At 36.3% G+C, this 22,295-nt stretch overlaps 1 protein-coding gene across 1 annotated transcript in view; it reads left to right on the top strand.

Annotated features, from left to right (window-relative positions):
- LOC117341723 (helicase-like transcription factor) overlaps positions 1–22,295 on the top strand; it is a 48,855-nt gene that overhangs the window by 16,024 nt on the left and 10,536 nt on the right. The window contains exons 4-24 of the mRNA XM_033903587.1: positions 665–831; positions 1,164–1,374; positions 1,870–1,944; positions 3,663–3,828; positions 4,044–4,192; positions 4,859–5,096; positions 6,249–6,351; positions 6,536–6,564; positions 7,079–7,603; positions 8,035–8,113; positions 9,006–9,076; positions 9,361–9,583; positions 10,732–10,820; positions 11,217–11,306; positions 12,060–12,113; positions 12,317–12,414; positions 13,014–13,157; positions 14,683–14,815; positions 15,564–15,699; positions 17,676–17,855; positions 18,088–18,215. Coding sequence (XP_033759478.1) covers positions 665–831; positions 1,164–1,374; positions 1,870–1,944; positions 3,663–3,828; positions 4,044–4,192; positions 4,859–5,096; positions 6,249–6,351; positions 6,536–6,564; positions 7,079–7,603; positions 8,035–8,113; positions 9,006–9,076; positions 9,361–9,583; positions 10,732–10,820; positions 11,217–11,306; positions 12,060–12,113; positions 12,317–12,414; positions 13,014–13,157; positions 14,683–14,815; positions 15,564–15,699; positions 17,676–17,855; positions 18,088–18,215 — 3,088 coding nt within the window. The remainder of the gene's footprint in view (positions 1–664; positions 832–1,163; positions 1,375–1,869; positions 1,945–3,662; positions 3,829–4,043; positions 4,193–4,858; positions 5,097–6,248; positions 6,352–6,535; positions 6,565–7,078; positions 7,604–8,034; positions 8,114–9,005; positions 9,077–9,360; positions 9,584–10,731; positions 10,821–11,216; positions 11,307–12,059; positions 12,114–12,316; positions 12,415–13,013; positions 13,158–14,682; positions 14,816–15,563; positions 15,700–17,675; positions 17,856–18,087; positions 18,216–22,295) is intronic.

Below are 22,295 nucleotides of genomic sequence, written 5' to 3'. Positions count from 1 at the left end.
TTACTATAAACTGATGTTGAATGTTCGTGTAATACTCTACTACATGATATTACTATAAACTGATGTTGGATGTTCGTGTAATACTCTACTATATACATGATATTACTATAAACTGATGTTGGATGTTCGTGTAATACTCTACTACATGATATTACTATAAACTGATGTTGGATGTTCGTGTAATACTCTACTACATGATATTACTATAAACTGATGTTGGATGTTCGTGTAATACTCTACTACATGATATTACTATAAACTAATGTTGGATGTTCGTGTAATACTCTACTACATGATATTACTATAAACTGATGTTGAATGTTCGTGTAATACTCTACTACATGATATTACTATAAACTGATGTTGGATGTTCGTGTAATACTCTACTACATGTTATTACTATGAACTGATGTTGGATGTTCGTGTAATACTCTACTATATACATGATATTACTATGAACTGATGTTGGATGTTCGTGTAATACTCTACTACATGATATTACTATAAACTGATGTTGGATGTTCGTGTAATACTCTACTATATACATGATATTACTATGAACTGATGTTGGATGTTCGTGTAATACTCTACTACATGATATTACTATAAACTGATGTTGGATGTTCGTGTAATACTCTACTACATGATATTACTATTGTTTCAGGTAAACAGTAACGAGATGGTTGCCATTGAAAGAGAACCCCACAATAAGTATGATTGTAATGCTATCAGGATACTGAATGTTGGAGGTCAACAAGTGGGACACATCAAACGAGAGTTGGCCAAACCTCTAGCTCACATCATTGACAATGGTTGGGCCAGACTGGAGGGGTGAGACAATGAGTTAATTTGTCTTTTATGTCTCCTGTTTTTCTGCTCAAAGTGATACACAAATAACTTGCTAATATTTCTTAAGATCTGAGCAAAAAATCCCCCATGTCATTGCATTGACCACTGATTCAAAACTTTTTGTTTGAAAAGGAAAAAGAAAATGTGCATGAAAATTCTTTACAACTATACAAAGAAAACAACACCAGATCAGACAGTTAGGAAGGTCACAGGGCAAAGGTCACAGGGCAAATATATTTGATAGAAATGTAATCCATTCAATTTGACATTATTAAAAATGTTTTGGTCTATTAATTTTATATTATCTTTTATAGCATAGTACCGTTTGGCTGCTCCAACATGTACTCCATGCCAATAAACCTGACGCTCTGGGGAAAGCAAGAGTACCGCCAGCTAACAGCCGACAAGCTGAAGGGTCATGGATTTAACCCCACACTGGTCACAGAGCCGTCCGCCAACCTCTCCCAGGGAGGATCAGGACTGGGAATGTCTACACCACGCAGGACTTACATGTCTCCAGACGAGGTAACATCGTGTAAAAATGATGAATACAGTACATAATTATTGGGATTTATATTCTGTAAATATACCTAAAATCAAACGCGACCTTAAGGTCACCTCTAACAAAGTCTTAAAGGACTTCTGTTTCAGTTCCCAATTCAATGTAAAACATTTATTGTAAGATCGACTCTCCGTATATAATGACCACCTAATTAAAAGACACATTTGTGGGTTCTTTTTGGTCCTAAGTAGTGAATATGTTATCTTAAAATCAGAAGGACAACGTAAATATGGTTGATTAAGGGTGTTTAACAGTTAAAAATGAAAAAAAAAATTAAGATATGTCCTGTAGGTATTTTGGACTGATCGGAAAAAAAAATATCAATTAAAAGTAATAGGCTGGTAGGCCTACCATGGATAGAAATTAGCTTTTGTATATTTTGTTTCGCTTTGTTTTTTGGTGTGAGGTGGATGGTGGCATGTACTGAAAAAGCCTTGAATATAAAATTCTGTTTCTAGATGAAAAATGAGCTGGATAAGTTATTTGAAAATCTAGAGGAAGGAGATAAGACCAGCACAGCAGAGCCAGCAAAGGTAACTTACCTGACATTGTATAACAATTGATCTTAACTTTACCAACATATAATAAAAATGATGAAAAAAAACCTTGTTGTAAATAGTACGAAATGTAATGTTTGATTTACATTAGGGCTGTAACAAGTACCCGGGTGACCCGTCACGGGTCGGTTTTGATCCCGACCCAGGTTTGAAATTGTGTACCCGAACCCCGAAACTTTGTACTTACATAGTACTAACTACGTATACTATGATAGTTCACCGAAGTACAAAATATTTCAAAGTATACCGTATAGCTTTGACACACATAATTAAACATTGTTTTTAGTGTTCTGTAAACATGTCTCCGGAATAAACAGTTACATTGTTGGATCGTCTGTTGACACTTTCTCATGGCCGCAAAACGTTCTGCCTCGACACAAATTTTTCTTGTAACACTCGGAACTCCGCAATGTACGTAAGGCAAAACGCACACACATTAGAGAAACCTCGAATTGACACCAAATAAACATTTACTGTAATAACCATACACAAGCCTCGCACAAGTCATGGACGATAATGATGGTATAAAACTTCACTTTCATCATGTCGTTTTTGTGTGTTTTCTTTACCTGAGTTATTATGGTAGAGCTGTGTTTCCGGTCATGCGCAAAACAAACTGCACATATGTCAACCAAACAACATGGCTTCCTTGATTGAAGCGTGACTCAATACGATGTGTTTTCATCAGTACACATCATGACTTCATCAGTAATGTTCTTCTAAGAAGTAAGAACTATTCAAAGTATTCATTTAACACAAACAAATCCATGTTCATAACATTGAAGGCCTCTCCTGTTCTATTCCAAACGTCCGTACAGGGCTACAACTTATAAGTCTACAGCCAACGGGTAACCAGGTACGGGTCAGGTTGTAAAGACCGAGTACCAGGGGCAAAAATTTGTACCTGTGACAGCCCTAATTTACATCATACATGCTGACATGTTTTCGCCTAAAGGAGGCGATGTTCAGAGCTACATGATGTTTGCAACTATGGTACAATAACAATAACGATCATGTGACGAGAACAATATACCTGTGACATCATCAAGTAGCAAAGAGTTACAATGTACAGCTTGGTAAGGTGAAAAGTTTAGCCATTTTTTAGCCATTTTTGACTGGGTCATTATACATTCAGTGTCTAATAATTTTAGAATGATTAAAGATTATATCAAGGTATCATTATTAAATATGAATTGATGAATTGTAGAATAACAGTATTTATGGTTCGTGCAAGATATGATTACAGGAACAGAAATAAGAGATAGTGAACATAAAATAAATGTTTCAATAGTACTCCAACAAGCAAAACTCTTTAAGGTTATTGTTTTGTACCTTAGAGAAAGAATATAAAGCATCATGAATATTTACATCTGGTATCAATAAAGTACAAGTTGATACATGTGTGAGCAGTTCTGGAGTGTCTACAGTGTTGTCCATTTCATATGAAACTTGCAGTGTTTTTGTTAGCTTTGTTTTACAGCTATTCATGGGTTTCAAACTGGGAAAAAACAGTCTTTTTGGAAAATATGTTCTTCCTATAATCTCCCTAATCTGCCAAGAGGCTTGGAAAAATGAAAAATTACAAGCCATTTCATAAATCCTCTGTATATTCCTCAATACTTTAATAGGTTAGGATGTTTTTACATTTACCATACATCTGAAAAAATTTAAAGAAATCAGTTTGAAAATTGTAGGTGATTGCCACGCCAATGTACACCCATCAGAAACAGGCCTTGAACTGGATGATTCAGCGTGAGAATGGCAGTAAGTTGCCTCCCTTCTGGGAAGAGAAGAAAGGTCGCTTCTTCAACTCAGTCACAGTGTTTACAACGGATAAGAGACCACATTCTGTCAGGGGAGGTAATGCACTTTTGTTACCTAGAAATCGCTGTCATGCATGAAGTGTAGAGGAAGTACTGTACAAAGAAAAATTGTCTGTTGTAATATTGTATTGGAAATTACACTTTTCTGAACAGAATTACACAATCTCAAATAGGCAGAACAAAATGAAGAAGACCAAGATCTAATTATCGAAATGTGATGAACATGTAACTGATTTCCAAACCTTTCCACAGGTATCCTGGCTGATGACATGGGTCTAGGTAAGACTCTGGAGATGATTGCCCTCATTATGACGAACTTTAAAGATGGACTTCCACTAGCTGTACCTGTACAGGGCAAGGTACGACCGTCCAAACTCGACAGAGTCCAGAAAACAGCCCAGGTATGGATTGTGATCTGATTTTCTGCTCACCTGCTCAAAGGAAAAATTAAGTTCCAAAATAAAACAAGGACAACAATATTATAATTAAAACATTGAAAGCCATTCATAAAAATTTAACTTTTTATTCAACAGTCATTTATTGTGTTGCTTACAACAAATGTCGGAAAGGTGATACATAGACGTTGCTTTAATTTTCTGACGGCAGCGTCGACAATGTTAAGGTTTTGCATTTAGCTCTGTTTCTGACGAAGCCAGACCAACAAAACCTCAATTATTATCATAGATAGCATGTGTAGTAGAGCCTAATACACTAGAAACTATTTCAATCGATAGATTTCTGAATTTTTGGGTAAAAATTTGAATTTCTTGACTTTTGAAAAAAATCACCATGAAGGTTTTGAGTTTAGCTCTCGCATATTAGGGTGTTGCTGACAAACTATATAGAGCAGCCAAACTTAAGTAATTGGTGTATCGTGGGATGTATAGCTGAATGCATTTCTATGATTTTTGTATTTTTTGGGTGAAAACCTAAAGTTTCTGAACTTAGAGGAAAATGCTTATGATATTGACAAAGTGGGACAGGCAACACATATAATTACGTGTAATTCTTGTGTGTCAACTTTGACCCAGCCTTTTTCATTTAACGGCTCATTGTTTTTACACCAGAGACTAGCCAGTTACAAGTTGGAACCCAAACAATTGGCAATGAAGAAAGTGAACTTGAAGAGGGAGAAGATGTCTAACTTCATTGTGGATGATAGCAAGCCGAGTACTAGCTTTACACGTAAATTTGTGAGGAACATATCTGGGTTGGGAAATTTTAAAGGTCCACAGCTACCCTGTCTTCCTGATGATGACATTTCGGACACGGACAGTTCTGTCGATTCAGAGGACGAAGATTATGGTATATGTTATTTCTGTGTACATGTTTTTTCTCAACAATGTTTTAAGAGCTGTTAAACCATGAACTCATCTGTTATATGTTTCATTTTGAATAATATTCAAACCTGTCTAGAGACTGCTCAAGGCATGACACTAAAATGGTCACTATAGACAAGTAGTCCTTTAAAGACAGGTCCATATTTTCACAGCAACCAGCTGACTTAAAGTCACCCTAAGCCACTTATTATTGCATATGTATTCAGTACAAAAAAACATTATATCAAATAAATCTCCCGACTGTCACATGATGTTTTAATCCATTGATTTTTGTCAGCCAGCCTAGCAATATGTGGTGTAAAGGAAAACCTTTTAAATATATTCTCAGTAATTGGGGCCCTGTATCATGGTATTTAGTAATCAGGTTGTCCATCTGCCTGCTTTTTAGTTTCTGTACAATATCTTGAGTACTGTTTGGTAGCTTACACTCCAGTGCTGCTTTAGATAGCTTTTCAGAGGTCAAAGGTTAAAGTCACTTGCTATAAATAGAATGTCAGTAAATGCCCAATAGACAATGTATCAAGTTCTGTTGGGCATATTTAACCCAGGCTTAATCTATTGGTTACTTAAATAAAATGCCTGCATGGGATAACTATGCAGGCTTGAATGTCAAAGTTACTGATGCTATAAATAGAAAATAAGTTTATTCACCACATCTTCAGAATTTTCTATTGAGCAGATAATTATAAGACTCTTGGATTTTTTCAGTGGTTACTGGAAGATACCCAAGAAAGTGCCTGCTCGGGATAACTTTTCAGGCTTGGATGTTAATCAAAGGTCAAGGTCATGGTTACTATAAATAGAAAATCAGTTTATGCACAATATCATTAGCTCTGTTGGGAAGATTTTACTCTGAAAGTTATTGGTTGTCAGACCCAGAAGTCAAAGGTCAAGGTCGATGTTACTATAAATAGAAAGTCAGTATGGATAATATACTAGAGTTTTGTCAAACTGATTTATTCATCCAAAGCTTTCTTAATGAAAGTACTTTGGGTAGCTTTTCAGGCATTGATGTCAAAGGTCAAGACTTCTGTTACCTGAAAATGGATTATGCACAATATTTTGAATTTTGTTAAGTCTGATTACGATATGACTTTATCCAGACATTTAATTTTAGATGATCCTCAAGAATCATTCATGATGAAAGGAGAAGATCCAGAATTTGTGCCCAAAGGGTACTCTTTCAAAGAAAACATACCAATGTCTTCACGCCCTAAAAGGTATGTACAAGAAGCCTATAAAAAATATATTGCTTAAACTAATAGCAATGTCATGCTTATCAGAATAACATTTCCTCATTTCTTTGGTAGGTTTGATACTGACATTGTAGAGTCTTATCTGTTGTTTCCTGTCAGCGTTACAACGTTAATTTGATAGTAAATCAAAACGGTACTTGAATTGCAGAAACACTACAAGGACAGTCCCGCTGTACAGTTAGCAGTGAAGTAGCTGTGTCGTTCCATGGGAGTCCTACTCCAAAAGGTAAAATCCACTCACCCAAATTTGTAGCCAGTAGGAAAATATTTTTTTTGATATAATTAGTTTCTGATTGATTTTGTGACATAATTTCTATATGGAAAAATATTTTTTTTCAGAAATTTTATGTGGATGTGTTTATTTACTGAGAGATTTTTATGTGAAACTTCATGTTTAGTATTTAATGGCTTTATTGGTCAAAGGCCAGTGCCACTTACCAAAAATAAAATGTTGTTGTCAATTACACAGTTCTATAATTATGTAGCTAGATTTTGAAACATTATGGTTTGTATAGGTATTGGAAACATTTTTTAAAAATCCTGTAGCATTCGCCAAACCTGATATAGAACATCTTCAGGATAATTCTGTTGGTGAGTGTGACATGTATTTCCATGTCTTTAATGTAAACAGTAGATAATTTTTATTTTAAAATCTTACAAAAGGAGTGACTGCATTGTTTGTGTTTCTCAGGTCGGGCGATAGCTACTGTGTCTAGTTCATCAACTGAACAGATCTCTACAGCCTCAGGACATGGTTTATCTGTCGACAGCACTGGGACAGTTGCATCAAGTTTATCGTCAGTGACTAGTGATGAGTCTACAATTAACACTGATGTAACACCTGCTGTAGTAACAGAGGACAAAACAGCAACGTCTGTTACATCAGTCGAGGAGAAAACAGAAATACATCTACCCTCTGTAGGAGAAACACATGATTGTGTGTCGGTGGGAAAGTCAATCATGCAGCAGTCAGACACTAATGTTATCAGTGCCCCCGACACAAAGACAGATTCAGCATTACCCAAATGTACAGCTGTATCTAGTGGGGCAGCTGTACTAGAACAGTCACGGGTCATTGAACAGAGGGAGATAAAGGAACAATGTGATACAGCAGTTGTAATAGAACAGTCACGGGTCATTGAACAGAGGGAAACACAAGACCAATGTGGTACAAGTGAATTTACTGTCACATCTATAGGAACAGAAGTGACAACAGGTATATTCTGTCTCGAAGTAACCCCAGACTAATTAGGAATTTTATTAATTCCCCTTCTGTCAACTAAAAATGTGGTTCTTATGTGAATTAGGAGTTCATTCCTTGGTTCAAAAGAAAAAGTTAAACTATTGAGTAGCAAACATTTGAGAGCAAAAGTTACTCTACATGTAATTCTAGAAATGTATACATTTTAAGTAGTTCATAATCATACCAATCAAGGAACTATATTGTCCACTTTATAACTGATTTTGGTAAAAAATTCAGTTTGGCTCCGTTTCTGTGGATGACTTGTTAATTAGTCATGGTGTGCCAATGGATCAATTTGGTCAACAATTGATTGTTTTGTTTTAATCAATTGATTGATGATAGATAAATGTGACTTGATCAATATCTATCTTTTTTGCACTACATATATGTATTTGTCCATACAGAAAACAAAAAACCAAAGCCAGCCAAGTCCAAGGCAGCACCTGTGATAATGCCTCTTACCACAAGTGGACGTCCCAGACGGTAAATTCTTCACTTTTTCTCTTCAATGATGTGGTTTTGTTGGTTTATTTTGTTTAACATCCTTTTCAATTTCAATGATGTGTCCAGTTTATCTAGAGAAGAGAAATCATAATTGTTATTCTAACTTAAAATTCATGAAGTGAGGACAAAATGTTAAATATTTTATTTACACTGCATGTCATCTCAATATAACCTACGTATTCCTTATATGTCAACTCAATAAAACCTACCTATTCACTGAATCCCTGGTGTTGATGCCCCATCACGTACCTGCTTGTAAGTTACATTTGGTGTCAGGTTTACTTGTTTCATTCAGAAGATTACCGTATTTGACCTAATAAGGGCGCCCCTACCTTTTTTCAAGGAAATAAATCTTTGACTGAGTGTCAAAATGGTGTCAAAATGGTGTTCAAAAGTAATAATTCATGTGAAATATTTTGCTACTTTATGTGTTCAATTTTCTTCAGCAAATTAAGTAACTGCAACACGCCCTGCGCCCTTATTAGGTCAAATACGGTAAGTTGACAGTATTATTTTGCTTTAATATATCTTGCCTTCAGGTTGTCTATTCCAATATGTTATCTCTTTTTCCATAACAGAATGTACATTAAAAACTTACCTTACTTCAACTAAGTAAAAAAAATATTGTTTCAGAGCTACATGTATCACACATTATGGTTTTGGGGGGCACAAGTGAGCTTCCTCTTCCATGGAATAGTTTAAAACCTTTAGAAACTCCGAGATATATTATACAGCTGTGTTAGCCTAGCTCTCAGTTGAAATAAAATTCAAGGATTCACAGAAAATGATGATAGAATCTAGAATATTTTACATTGGCTCCCAATCTTCTAAACATCTTAGAATAGATAAAGATTATTCATTATTTTTTCAGTAATGCCAAGAAGCCTGCCAGATATGTAGCCAGCAGTGATTCTGAGGTAGAAAATTCACCCATGAAAAGAGGTTAGTCAAATGACTAGACTTGGAAAAAAAAGACCAATGCACTAATTTGACTTGTACATGTATTAATTTTCGATTTATAAGTGCATGTTGGTTTTTAGTTTTCTTGGGTTTTTTTTCATTATTGTGTAAAGCTTATTATAATTTAATTTGCTTTCAAAATAAATGTCTTGTATTGAAAAATACACCATAATAATTGGCACACAGGGTTAACAATTTTGTCAATGCCATTACTTTGATTGACTGTTTAGATTTAGACAAGCAAACTGCTTCTTTGTCTGTTTTAGTACGTGTTAATAAAAAGGGTGATAGCCGATCTGTGGTGTCTAAGAAGGGAGGCAGAGGGAAAGGCAAAAGTACAGTCAAAGGAAAACTAGAGCTCATGCCTTCTGAAATCATGGATCAAACCAAAAACACTGCAGATAGTGTCGCTCTGTCCAACAAAGAAATCCTGGATGAAACCAAAAACACAGGGAAGCATGTTAAACTGTCCATCAAAGAAACCAAGAGGCAGGTCAGAAAGATAGAGAAGAGTGGTGATCTATCAAAAGTAGAAATCAAGGATCAAGGAATCACGGCCCTGGATAGTTGTAATAATAAAGGTAACTCAGCTGTATAAATGGGTGTCATCTCTATTTTGTGACTATTTTTAGGTCACCTGAGACAAAGTGAATAAGCTGTTGCAGTCACCTTTTGTCCATCATCATCTCTTCTCTGTAAACAATGAGATTCACATTTGGCTTCTCAGAATCCTTTGAACCAATATCAATGACGATTTAAAGGTAAAGCAAATTGTGAATTGTATGGTCCACCCTCCAGAAGCAGGGAAAAAGGATTAAATTTACAGAAATTACAAACGTCATCTCAATACCCAGATATGGTAGAATCATACACGCATAGATTGAAATACACAATTCTGAATTGCATGACCCTCCGGTCTCCTGTTTCCCCAATGAGGGATAAATTGTTCTATTACAGTTTGTAAAGGATAATCACTTTTTTTAGCATCATTTGTTGACTTTCCGCACTTTCTACTATTTGTGTGTTTTAATTTGGATCTGAAATACTCTGTGTATTGGTTCCATTGGCTTCGTGTTCAGTGTGTTAACTTCACTCCTTAGGTCCAAGGGGAAGTCAAATTTAGGACATCTCTTTAAGTGAGATAAGATTGTGTCTCTTTTGAGTTTGATATCTGTTACATTTATTAGTCCCCTGCCGTTTGAAAAATGGGGGGACTATAGGTTTACCCTCCGTCCGTCCGTCCGTCTGTCTGTCTTTCACGCAATAGTTGTCCGGACAACTCCTCCTAAAGTACTACTCTGATCTTAACGAAACTTGGTATACATGATCAGTATAACATGCAGTTGTGCATCCCACATTTGTTTTTATCAAAAAATCATTTTTCAAAAAAAAAATGGGAAATGAATAGGTGCACTTCTAGCTCAGGCAGGGGACTTTGTATTGCTGTTGCAATACTATCCATCCTTGTTAAATTTGCATTGAAGCCTAGAAATTAAAAAAGGACTTCCATTCAAGCTTAACCTAAGGAATCCATTTATAGAATACCCAGTGCCAACTCTGTTGTATATATACACACACACACATGATTAAATAAGTATACATGTAGGAGTGTTGACATAGTATTACATATTATCCAGGTATTCCCATGTGGTGATCCTGGATGATGGGGAGCTTCCTGACCCAGTAGTTACTGTTAAGGCAGAAGTGTCCACAGCATATACTACAGGTACATAAATCAAGATGTTGATGATTAAGCATGATATTATGGAACATGCCTCGGTACAACAAGTGATATCTATAAATATTGTTGCATCTTACGTAATAAAGCAGTTTTTGTTAGTCCCCTACTGTTGAATATGGATGGACTCTAGATTCCTCTCCGTCCCTCCTGTACATATGTACATTATTAACACCAAAGTTTGTCTGCGCTCTAGCGACTTCATTCCTTGAGGGATTTTGATCAAACTTAACACAATGATAATGGACCATTTTATCTCTCAGTTTTATTTGGTTTGAGGACCATCAATGTGAAATGGTTATGCTGTGACTTATTAATGTAAGAGTGTAATAGAAAACTTACATGTATCAGAATTGATGTTGTTTTATTTGGTTGTCTATATAGCCAAGACTGCAGTTGACCTTCACTGTGATGATGACCTTCCAGATCCATCGGTGGTACCTTCTCGTGGCTGGATTAGTCCCCATATTAGTGGTTAGTGACTCCCGATACAAGTACCATATAGAGGATATTGAATACATTTATCTATTGGAACTGTAATTGTTTATCATTATGCTACCTTTATCACTTCTGTTAACGTTTTCCAAAACACACTGTCCTCCACAGCTGGACACTGCCTCACTTCTGGCCTTTAGATGGGCCTTCGTCCCCTGTGAGAAAGGCTTTGGCCGAGACATACCACAGGCTATAAAAATGGTAGTTGCTTCTCCTGCTTAATGCTCAGCATTTAAGGGAGTTGGACGACTGGTTCGCCTCAGGATAATATGATCTGCTGGGTTGCCCTGTTGGGTGACTGGTGGGGTGTCAAGTTTGGCAGCATGCTTCATTGAATTAGCACTGTTAAGTCGGCATCATTTCTTCACTATCACAAGGCGACAAACACCAACATACCACAGCCTCCCAAAACAGGCACAAATCTGGACATAGGGGAGGTTGTTCTTAAAGGGCCTTACCTGTTGACAGGATGTTAATACAAAACCAAACCAAACCCCTACAGCTGTAGATACTACCATTCTCCCCATCATATACCATAAATTCTGTAGCTGATAGTCATTCACTATATTGTTTTCATGGTCTTTTTAGGTGTTGGTCAAATTAAGTATAAACAATGTTTGTTGTATTTAACATGATAAGTGAATTATATCAAAACTGCCTGTTACAGGGGGAGAGAAAAAGATTTCTGAGTAAGACACCACTTGTCCAGTTTGATATATTTTGTGTTAACAGATGACGAGCTGCCAGACATTCCAGATGATATAGGACTCCAGTGTAATAGTCCAGGTACAGTCTCATATACAATAGAAACACAAGATCAGAACTTATAGAAAAATCAAATGATTTGTGGCATCAAATAAAAAGTTTGAAAGGAATAACAAAAAAAATGCTCTAATTATTTCCAATTAATTCAAATATGTACAAGCTATTTATTTGCATCGATGTGTAATAATAGTTGTATGATACATGATGTGTTGATATATTGACAGACAGCAGTGAATGTGGGAAGATGTCAGGGCGGACGTATACAAAAGGAGCCAGGGCCACACTTATCATCGCTCCACTGTCTGTGATAAGTAACTGGCAGGTAAATGTGATAACCTCTTTTAGTGAACGGCTGATTCATTGTTGTCTTTGTTTTAAATATTTAATGTGTTTTTGGACATTTTGTATAGGGAGATAGTAATCATTTTCTGTGCCTATCGGTTCATTGTAGTTGGTTCTGATGGTTCTGATGGCTTATTTTCAGCTTTCCTCTTTTTTCTACATGTTTAAGGTGTTTTGGGGCATTTAGTATAGGGAGATAGTAATTCACTCTTTCTCTGCCTGTGTCTGTCAATACATTGTAGTCAGTTATGAAGGCTTAGTTTCAGCTTTCCGCCTTGTTTTACATGTTTAAGGGTGTTTTTGTTCATTTAACAGGGAGGGTTAATTTCAAATGACAAACGGGACCAATTACCATTCCTCCCTTCTACTCCATCAGTATACATTACATAATTAAATTTAATTCTACCACTGTTTCCATTACATGAGAAAAAGTATCAATTATCCTTGTCTTCTGAGATGTCTTAAGATGGACAGTTTACTTGCCCTGAGAATCATTTAACCACTGATAACCACATTGCGTGTTATATTGGTCGTACAAGTCATCAAGATATTATGTGAGATGATCTCCATTGCATACAGAACCAGCTAGAGGATCACTTACATGAGAATGCTCACTTAGAGATCTACACCTACTATGGGTCATCACGGACCAAGGACCCCACACTCCTCAGTAAAAAGGACGTGGTGCTAACCACCTATTCTACACTAGCCGCTGACGCCAAAGTAAGTACTATCACCGTTACATTTTTAGCCCACCGTTATCAGATAGTAGGCTATTCAAATCATCCTACCGTATTTATTCTAATAAACGCCCCGGGGGCGTGAAATTTTTCCAAGGGGGGGCGTTTAATGGAGATCAAAATTTCAGAGTCGGTAAGTTGTGAGATATGTTGTATGTACCCATTTCACACCATGAAACATGTGTATATGTATCCAAAACATTGTAAAACTAAGTGACAAACATTTTGTGTATGAAATTGCAAGAAACATAAACTTTGTTATTTATACTTACGGTAGTTGTACATTACGTAAGCTTACAACATATACATTGTTTGAAACACGGGGTTAAATTGCGTCATAAACCGGTCACGATCCAGTTTACTCTCATCACTTGTAGTTTATTATATCTGCTATCAATCATGTCGGGTTTGAAGTGAAGTTATATGAAGTAAGTTTCAAACTGAAAGTTGTAAACTACGCCGAGCAAAAGGGAAAACATGCGGCAGCTACTGTGTTTAAGGTTGACCGGAAACGAGTGCGGGACTGGTGTCAAAACAAACAAAAACTAAAAAACATTTCTAAAACATCAAAACGCTGTAAGGGAGGAGGAAGGTCAGTAAAATTCCAAAATATGGACGTCCAGGAAGCTGAGGATGTACTGGAAAATTTAATGGGAGGTGCAGTTGAACTCGGTGAAAGTGAAAGTGAATCCACCGGAAGTGATGATGACAGCGAGGTCAGTGGCGCGTATGACAGCCCGGGACATTAACGTTTGTTGATACGATATAGTGGTACTGTGTATATAGTTACTGAAACTTTGTTTTGTGGTTTGTGTTAGTTTTATGTTGGATATCCTTTAAATAATTACCTCTGGACACACGTGGATGTGCCACGGTAAGTTCTTTTTCTCGAATTGAGGAATTTTCTTTCCAAAAAAGGGTGGGGGGCGTTTATTAGGGTGGGGGCGTTTATTAGAATAAATACGGTATGTCAATGGTCCTTTGTTGTCCATCCATGATCCGTCCATCTGTAAACAATCATTATTCTCGCTTTTTTTTGGAAAGTAATGGAGGAAATTTACCTGATGGTTCCTCTTGGTCCCTAGTTGTGTCTGTTAAATGTTTAGTTTGATCGGGAAAACAGAATGACAGATAGTTTTCAATCTTTGATTTCGAAAGTTAAGATTGTTTTTGAAATATTTCAGAAAGTTCTCCTTAGATCTTTCTTAGACTTCATATTTAAGTTCCCCATGTTATCAAATGAAGAGGAGAAAGAAGGGGAAAGTAAAGAATAGATTAGTCTTTCATAGGGCTGATCAGAATCATTCCATGGTGTGTGTTGGTATTGTTGTATTCTTGTGACACAGTGATGTAGACCAGAATAGTCCCACTATCCCTGGGCATTATCATCCATATTATTTTGTTGTTGCAAGGACAAAAACCACAGCAAACCAGTAGGACCTTATGAACGTTGTATATCTAATAGTCTGTGTGTGTGTAATTAATGCGCCGGTGATATGTTTTACCAGGGTAAGAACATTTTGGTCAAGGTAGACTGGCTGAGAGTGGTGCTAGATGAGGGTCATGCTATCAGGAATCCTAATGCCCAGCAGACCAAGGCCATCTGTCAGCTCAAGGCAGAACGCAAGTGGATCCTCACTGGTAAGTCTCTTTACTCAGTTTTACCTATACAGTAAAACCACACGTCCTCGAACCCAAATTCCTCAAACGCCTGTATTTGTCAAACTGTTTGCTTGATACCCACCGCATCCTTATATATTCTTTGTAAATTAACTTCAGATAACTCGAACCGCTACTTGTTGAATACCTTTTATTCATTGAACTAATACTTGTATCCTTCCCTTTATATTCATAGCATTAATCCTACCTATTCATCAAACAGGTGGTCATCTGACAATTTTTTACCCAACGTGTCACACATAGATGCATTTGGCCCGGGTTACAGTTATGTAGATTTGGCTCATGTATTTATACAGGTGTCACGGCAAGAAAGCATATAACTTACGGTGGCTTAATAACACACCTACACTACAATCTGCTTTAAGTTCACTTAGGGTCCAAAAATGTTGAAATGACTTCTGAATAAGCAAAAGGCCCAGGGTCATGATACTGGGGCAGTACGTGGCATACTTTGATAATACACTGAAAAGTTTGTTCAATTGAATGACCTTGACCTGCCTTCAAGGTTACACTGGTCAAATGTGTTAAATTCGTTATTAGAAAACAAAAAAATCAACAATCAGTATGTATTTCAGAACTCAGATGACCGTTAAGGGCCATTGTTATAAAAAAAAATCTGTCTGATTGAGATATACAGGTATATAATATTGTAGTATTATGGTTATGTTATAGAGTATTAATTAGTATAGTGATGTAATTATCAATACAGGTACTCCCATACAGAACTCCATGAAGGATCTTTGGTCTCTAGTCAACTTTCTTCAGATTAACCCATTTACAGACAGGCAGTGGTGGCGTCGCACCATTGAGCGCCCCCTAGACCAAGGCGAGGAAAGCGCCCTCAGGTATGTTATATGCATTTATGTTTTAGAGAGAACACATTTAACCAGGAAATATGATACATTATCATTTGCATGAAGTTATCCTAAGATACCTTATTATAGGCATGTCAACATTTGTATGACAGGAGAATCATAGTATAATCTTGTCTGTCTGTCCAGCTTAAACTTTTATTTGTGTGGAGATATTTATAATTATGTTACATAGCTGTATTTTCTAGACTTTTTTGAGAAATTTATTGTCCTTTATTTCTTACAGCATTGAAACTTGTTTTTTGGGAGATTTTTGTTTTAAACTTGCCTCTTTGAAACTTAGCAGGATTTGTTACCATGTCATATAGTTATAGTTCCTTAGCAGGATTTGTTACCATGACATATGGTTATAGTTCCTTAGCAGGATTTGTTACCATGACATTTAGTTATAGTTCCTTAACAGGATTTGTTACCATGACATATAGTTATAGTTCCTTAGCAGGATTTGTTACCATGACATATGGTTATAGTTCCTTAGCAGGATTTGTTACCATGACATATGGTTATAGTTCCTTAGCAGGATTTGTTACCATGACATTCTGTTATAGTTCCTTAGCAGGATTTGTTACCATGACATTTAGTTATAGTTCCTTATCAGGATTTGTTACCATGACATGGTTACGGTTCATTAGTAGGATTTGTTACCATGACATATAGTTATAGTTCCTTAGCAGGATTTGTTACCATGACATATGGTTATAGTTCCTTAGCAGGATTTGTTACCATGACATGGTTACGGTTCATTAGTAGGATTTGTTACCATGACATATAGTTATAGTTCCTTAACAGGATTTGTTACCATGACATATAGTTATAGTTCCTTAGCAGGATTTGTTACCATGACATTTAGTTATAGTTCCTTAACAGGATTTGTTACCATGACATAGTTATAGTTCCTTAGCAGGATTTGTTACCATGACATATGGTTATAGTTCCTTAGCAGGATTTGTTACCATGACATAGTTATAGTTCCTTAGCAGGATTTGTTACCATGACATATGGTTATAGTTCCTTAGCAGGATTTGTTACCATGACATATAGTTATAGTTCCTTAGCAGGATTTGTTACCATGACATATATATGGTTATCGTTCCTTAACAGGATTTGTTACCATGACATATGGTTATAGTTCCTTAGCAGGATTTGTTACCATGACATATGGTTATAGTTCCTTAGTAGGATTTGTTACCATGACATGGTTATAGTTCCTTAGCAGGATTTGCTACCATGACATGGTTATAGTTCCTTAGCAGGATTTGTTACCATGACATTCTGTTATAGTTCCTTAGCAGGATTTGTTACCATGACATGGTTACGGTTCATTAGTAGGATTTATTACCATGACATGGTTATAGTTCCTTTCCAGGATTTGTTACCATGACATATGGTTATCGTTCCTTAGCAGGGTTTGTTACCATGACATAAAGTTATAGTTCCTTAACAGGATTTGTTACCATGACATAAAGTTATAGTTCTTAATTAGCACGATTTATTACCATGACATTTAGTTATAGTTCCTTAGCAGGATTTGTTACCATGACATGGTTATAGTTCCATAGCAATAGTTTTGATCAGGCTTATCTTGTTACATTTCCGTATTTAATGAATTTTGATACACAAATCATATCCGACAGACCCATATTGTCTCACCCCACAGTATTCTTGTTTTAAAGTTTTAAACTGCTGATTAGAAAAGTCTTAGTGAGGATTGAGTGATACTTTATATAGGTATTGAAATGTTTTAAGACACACAATAACAATAGTATCAACTTCCTATACAATCTTTCTTTGTATGATGAGGGTTAAGGATATAGAAAATAGAATTGTACAATTTTAGGGTCAATATAATAGTATAGGAGTATCTTTCCCAAACTTAGTAGTAAGTATAATTTCTCCAACTCAAAAGAAATTTCCCGATGGTAATGATGTCTTGATGGGGTTTTATACAGGCGAGTATGTCACCTGATGTCGGCCATCGCCCTACGTAGAACCAAGACCCAGAAACTGAACAACAAACCACTGGTGGAACTGCCAGACAGGAAGGTGTTTGTGGAGCACATCAAAATGACAGAGGATGAGAGGAATGTCTATGAAGCCATGCAGAACGAGGGGAAGGTCATAGTTAGCAAGTAAGATCATCATAGGTCAGGGTCGTAAGTCAAGGGCAAGGTCATCAGACATTAAAGTAGGGATCAAATGGTGTAGTATCATCATGATTTGGTGTGTATTTTGGTATAGATGCCACATTTCTCTTTTTTGTTTGGATTCCATATCAATGATAAACTCTGTCTATCAATGTGTGATTAATTTAATGTGTTGTTAATTTAATGTGTGATAAATTTAATGTGTGGTTAATTTCAGATATTTCAAACAGGGGACACTACTCCATAACTATGGTGAGGTGTTGGCCATCCTGATGCGACTCCGTCAGATGTGCTGTCACCCATTGCTGATTGCCAAGGCAGCTGCTGCTGTAAAAGAAGTCCTAGGTAACATAGTTAACATAGAAATCTTCAGGAAGTCCTCGGTAACATAGTTAACATACAAATCTTCAGGAAGTCCTAGGTAACATGGTTAACATGGAAAGCTTCAGGAAGTCCTAGGTAACATGGTTAACATGGAAATCTTCAGAAAGTCCTAGGTAACATAGTTAACATACAAAGCTTCAGGAAGTCCTAGGTAACACAGTTAACATTCAAATCTTCAGGAAGTCCTAGGTAACATAGTTAACACAGAAAGCTTCAGGAAGTCCTAGGTAACCTAGTTAACATAGAAATCTTCAGGAAGTCCTAGGTAACATAGTTAACATGGAAATCTTCAGCAAGACCTGGGTAACATAGTTAACGTGGAAAGCTTCATGAAGTCCTAGGTAACATAGTTAACATAGAAATCATCAGGAAGTCCTAGGTAACATAGATAACATGGAAAGCTTCAGGAAGTTCTAGGTAACATAGTTAACATGGAAATCTTCAGGAAGTCCTAGGTAACATAGTTAACATGGAAATCTTCAGGACGTCCTAGGTAACATAGTTAACACACAAATCTTCAGGAAGTCCTAGGTAACATAGTTAACATACAAATCTTCAGGAAGTCCTCGGTAACATAGTTAACATAGAAATCTTCAGGAAGTCCTCGGTATCCTAGTTAACATGGAAATCTTCAGGAAGTCCTAGGTGACATAGTTAACATACAAATCTTCAGGAAGTCCTAGGTAACATAGTTAACATACAAATCTTCAGGAAGTCCTAGGTAACATAGTTAACACAGAAATCATCAGGAAGTCCTAGGTAACATAGTTAACACAGAAAGCTTCAGGAAGTCCTAGGTAACATAGTTAATATGGAAATCATCAGGAAGTCCTAGGTAACATAGTTAACATGGAAATCATCAGGAAGTCCTAGGTAACATAGTTAACATGGAAATCTTCAGGACGTCCTAGGTAACATAGTTAACACACAAATCTTCAGGAAGTCCTAGGTATCATAGTTAACATACAAATCTTCAGGAAGTCCTAGGTAACATAGTTAACATACAAATCTTCAGGAAGTCCTAGGTAACATAGTTAACATGGAAATCTTCAGGAAGTCCTAGGTGACATAGTTAACATACAAATCTTCAGGAAGTCCTAGGTAACATAGTTAACATACAAATCTTCAGGAAGTCCTAGGTAACATAGTTAACACAGAAATCATCAGGAAGTCCTAGGTAACATAGTTAACACAGAAAGCTTCAGGAAGTCCTAGGTAACATAGTTAATATGGAAATCATCAGGAAGTCCTAGGTAACATAGTTAACATGGAAATCATCAGGAAGTCCTAGGTAACATAGTTAACGTGGAAATCTTCAGGAAGTTCTAGGTAACATAGTTAACATACAAATCTTCAGGAAGTCCTAGGTATCATAGTTAACATACAAATCTTCAGGAAGTCCTAGGTAACATAGTTAACATACAAATCTTCAGGAAGTCCTAGGTAACATAGTTAACATACAAATCTTCAGGAAGTCCTAGGTAACATAGTTAACACGGAAATCTTCAGGAAGTCCTGGGTAACATAGTTAACATACAAATCTTCAGGAAGTCCTAGGTAACATAGTTAACACAGAAATCTTCAGGAAGTCCTAGGTGACATAGTTAACATGGAAATCTTCAGGAAGTCCTAGGTGACATAGTTAACATGGAAATCTTCAGGAAGTCCTAGGTAACATAGTTAACATAGAAATCTTCAGGAAGTCCTAGGTAACATAGTTAACATACAAATCTTCAGGAAGTTCTAGGTAACATAGTTAACATACAAATCTTCAGGAAGTCCTCGGTAACATAGTTAACATACAAATCTTCAGGAAGTCCTAGGTAACATAGTTAACACAGAAATCTTCAGGAAGTCCTAGGTGACATAGTTAACATGGAAATCTTCAGGAAGTCCTAGGTAACATAGTTAACATACAAATCTTCAGGAAGTCCTAGGTAACATGGTTAACACAGAAAGCTTCAGGAAGTCCTAGGTAACATAGTTAACATACAAATCTTCACGAAGTCCTAGGTATCATAGTTAACATACAAATCTTCAGGAAGTCCTAGGTAACATAGTTAACATACAAATCTTCAGGAAGTTCTAGGTAACATAGTTAACATACAAATCTTCAGGAAGTCCTCGGTAACATAGTTAACATACAAATCTTCAGGAAGTCCTAGGTAACATAGTTAACATAGAAATCATCAGGAAGTCCTAGGTAACATAGTTAATATGGAAATCATCAGGAAGTCCTAGGTAACATAGTTAACACACAAATCTTCAGGAAGTCCTAGGTAACATAGTTAATATGGAAATCATCAGGAAGTTCTAGGTAACATAGTTAACATGGAAATCTTCAGGAAGTTCTAGGTAACATGGTTAACATGGAAAGCTTCAGGAAGTCCTAGGTAACATAGTTAACATGGAAATCTTCAGGAAGTCCTAGGTAACATAGTTAACATGGAAATCTTCAGGACGTCCTAGGTAACATAGTTAACACACAAATCTTCAGGAAGTCCTAGGTAACATAGTTAACATAGAAATCTTCAGGAAGTCCTCGGTAACATAGTTAACATAGAAATCTTCAGGAAGTCCTAGGTAACATAGTTAACATACAAATCTTCAGGAAGTCCTAGGTAACATAGTTAACACAGAAATCATCAGGAAGTCCTAGGTAACATAGTTAACATACAAATCTTCAGGAAGTCCTAGGTAACATAGTTAACATACAAATCTTCAGGAAGTCCTAGGTAACATAGTTAACATACAAATCTTCAGGAAGTCCTAGGTAACATAGTTAACACAGAAATCATCAGGAAGTCCTAGGTAACATAGTTAACACAGAAAGCTTCAGGAAGTCCTAGGTAACATAGTTAATATGGAAATCATCAGGAAGTCCTAGGTAACATAGTTAACATGGAAATCATCAGGAAGTCCTAGGTAACATAGTTAACGTGGAAATCTTCAGGAAGTTCTAGGTAACATAGTTAACATACAAATCTTAAGGAAGTCCTAGGTAACATAGTTAACATACAAATCTTCACGAAGTTCTAGGTAACATAGTTAACATGGAAATCTTCAGGAAGTCCTAGGTGACATAGTTAACATACAAATCTTCACGAAGTTCTAGGTAACATAGTTAACATGGAAATCTTCAGGAAGTCCTAGGTAACATAGTTAACATACAAATCTTCAGGAAGTCCTAGGTAACATAGTTAACATGGAAATCTTCAGGAAGTCCTAGGTAACATAATTAACATACAAATCTTCAGGAAGTCCTAGGTGACATAGTTAACATGGAAATCTTCAGGAAGTCCTAGGTATCATAGTTAACATACAAATCTTCAGGAAGTCCTAGGTAACATAGTTAACACAGAAATCTTCAGGAAGTCCTAGGTGACATAGTTAACATGGAAATCTTCAGGAAGTCCTAGGTAACATAGTTAACATACAAATCTTCAGGAAGTCCTAGGTAACATGGTTAACACAGAAAGCTTCAGGAAGTCCTAGGTAACATAGTTAACATACAAATCTTCACGAAGTCCTAGGTATCATAGTTAACATACAAATCTTCAGGAAGTCCTAGGTAACATAGTTAACATACAAATCTTCACGAAGTTCTAGGTAACATAGTTAACATGGAAATCTTCAGGAAGTCCTAGGTGACATAGTTAACATACAAATCTTCACGAAGTTCTAGGTAACATAGTTAACATGGAAATCTTCAGGAAGTCCTAGGTGACATAGTTAACATACAAATCTTCAGGAAGTCCTAGGTGACATAGTTAACATACAAATCTTCAGGAAGTCCTAGGTAACATAGTTAACATGGAAATCTTCAGGAAGTCCTAGGTAACATAGTTAACATACAAATCTTCAGGAAGTCCTAGGTAACATAGTTAACATGGAAATCTTCAGGAAGTCCTAGGTAACATAATTAACATACAAATCTTCAGGAAGTCCTAGGTGACATAGTTAACATGGAAATCTTCAGGAAGTCCTAGGTGACATAGTTAACATGGAAATCTTCAGGAAGTCCTAGGTAACATAGTTAAC

Source organism: Pecten maximus, chromosome 14 (assembly GCF_902652985.1).
Source record: "Pecten maximus chromosome 14, xPecMax1.1, whole genome shotgun sequence".
In the NCBI taxonomy this organism is placed as follows: domain Eukaryota; kingdom Metazoa; phylum Mollusca; class Bivalvia; order Pectinida; family Pectinidae; genus Pecten; species Pecten maximus.
This window is presented reverse-complemented; position numbering and strand designations above follow the sequence as displayed.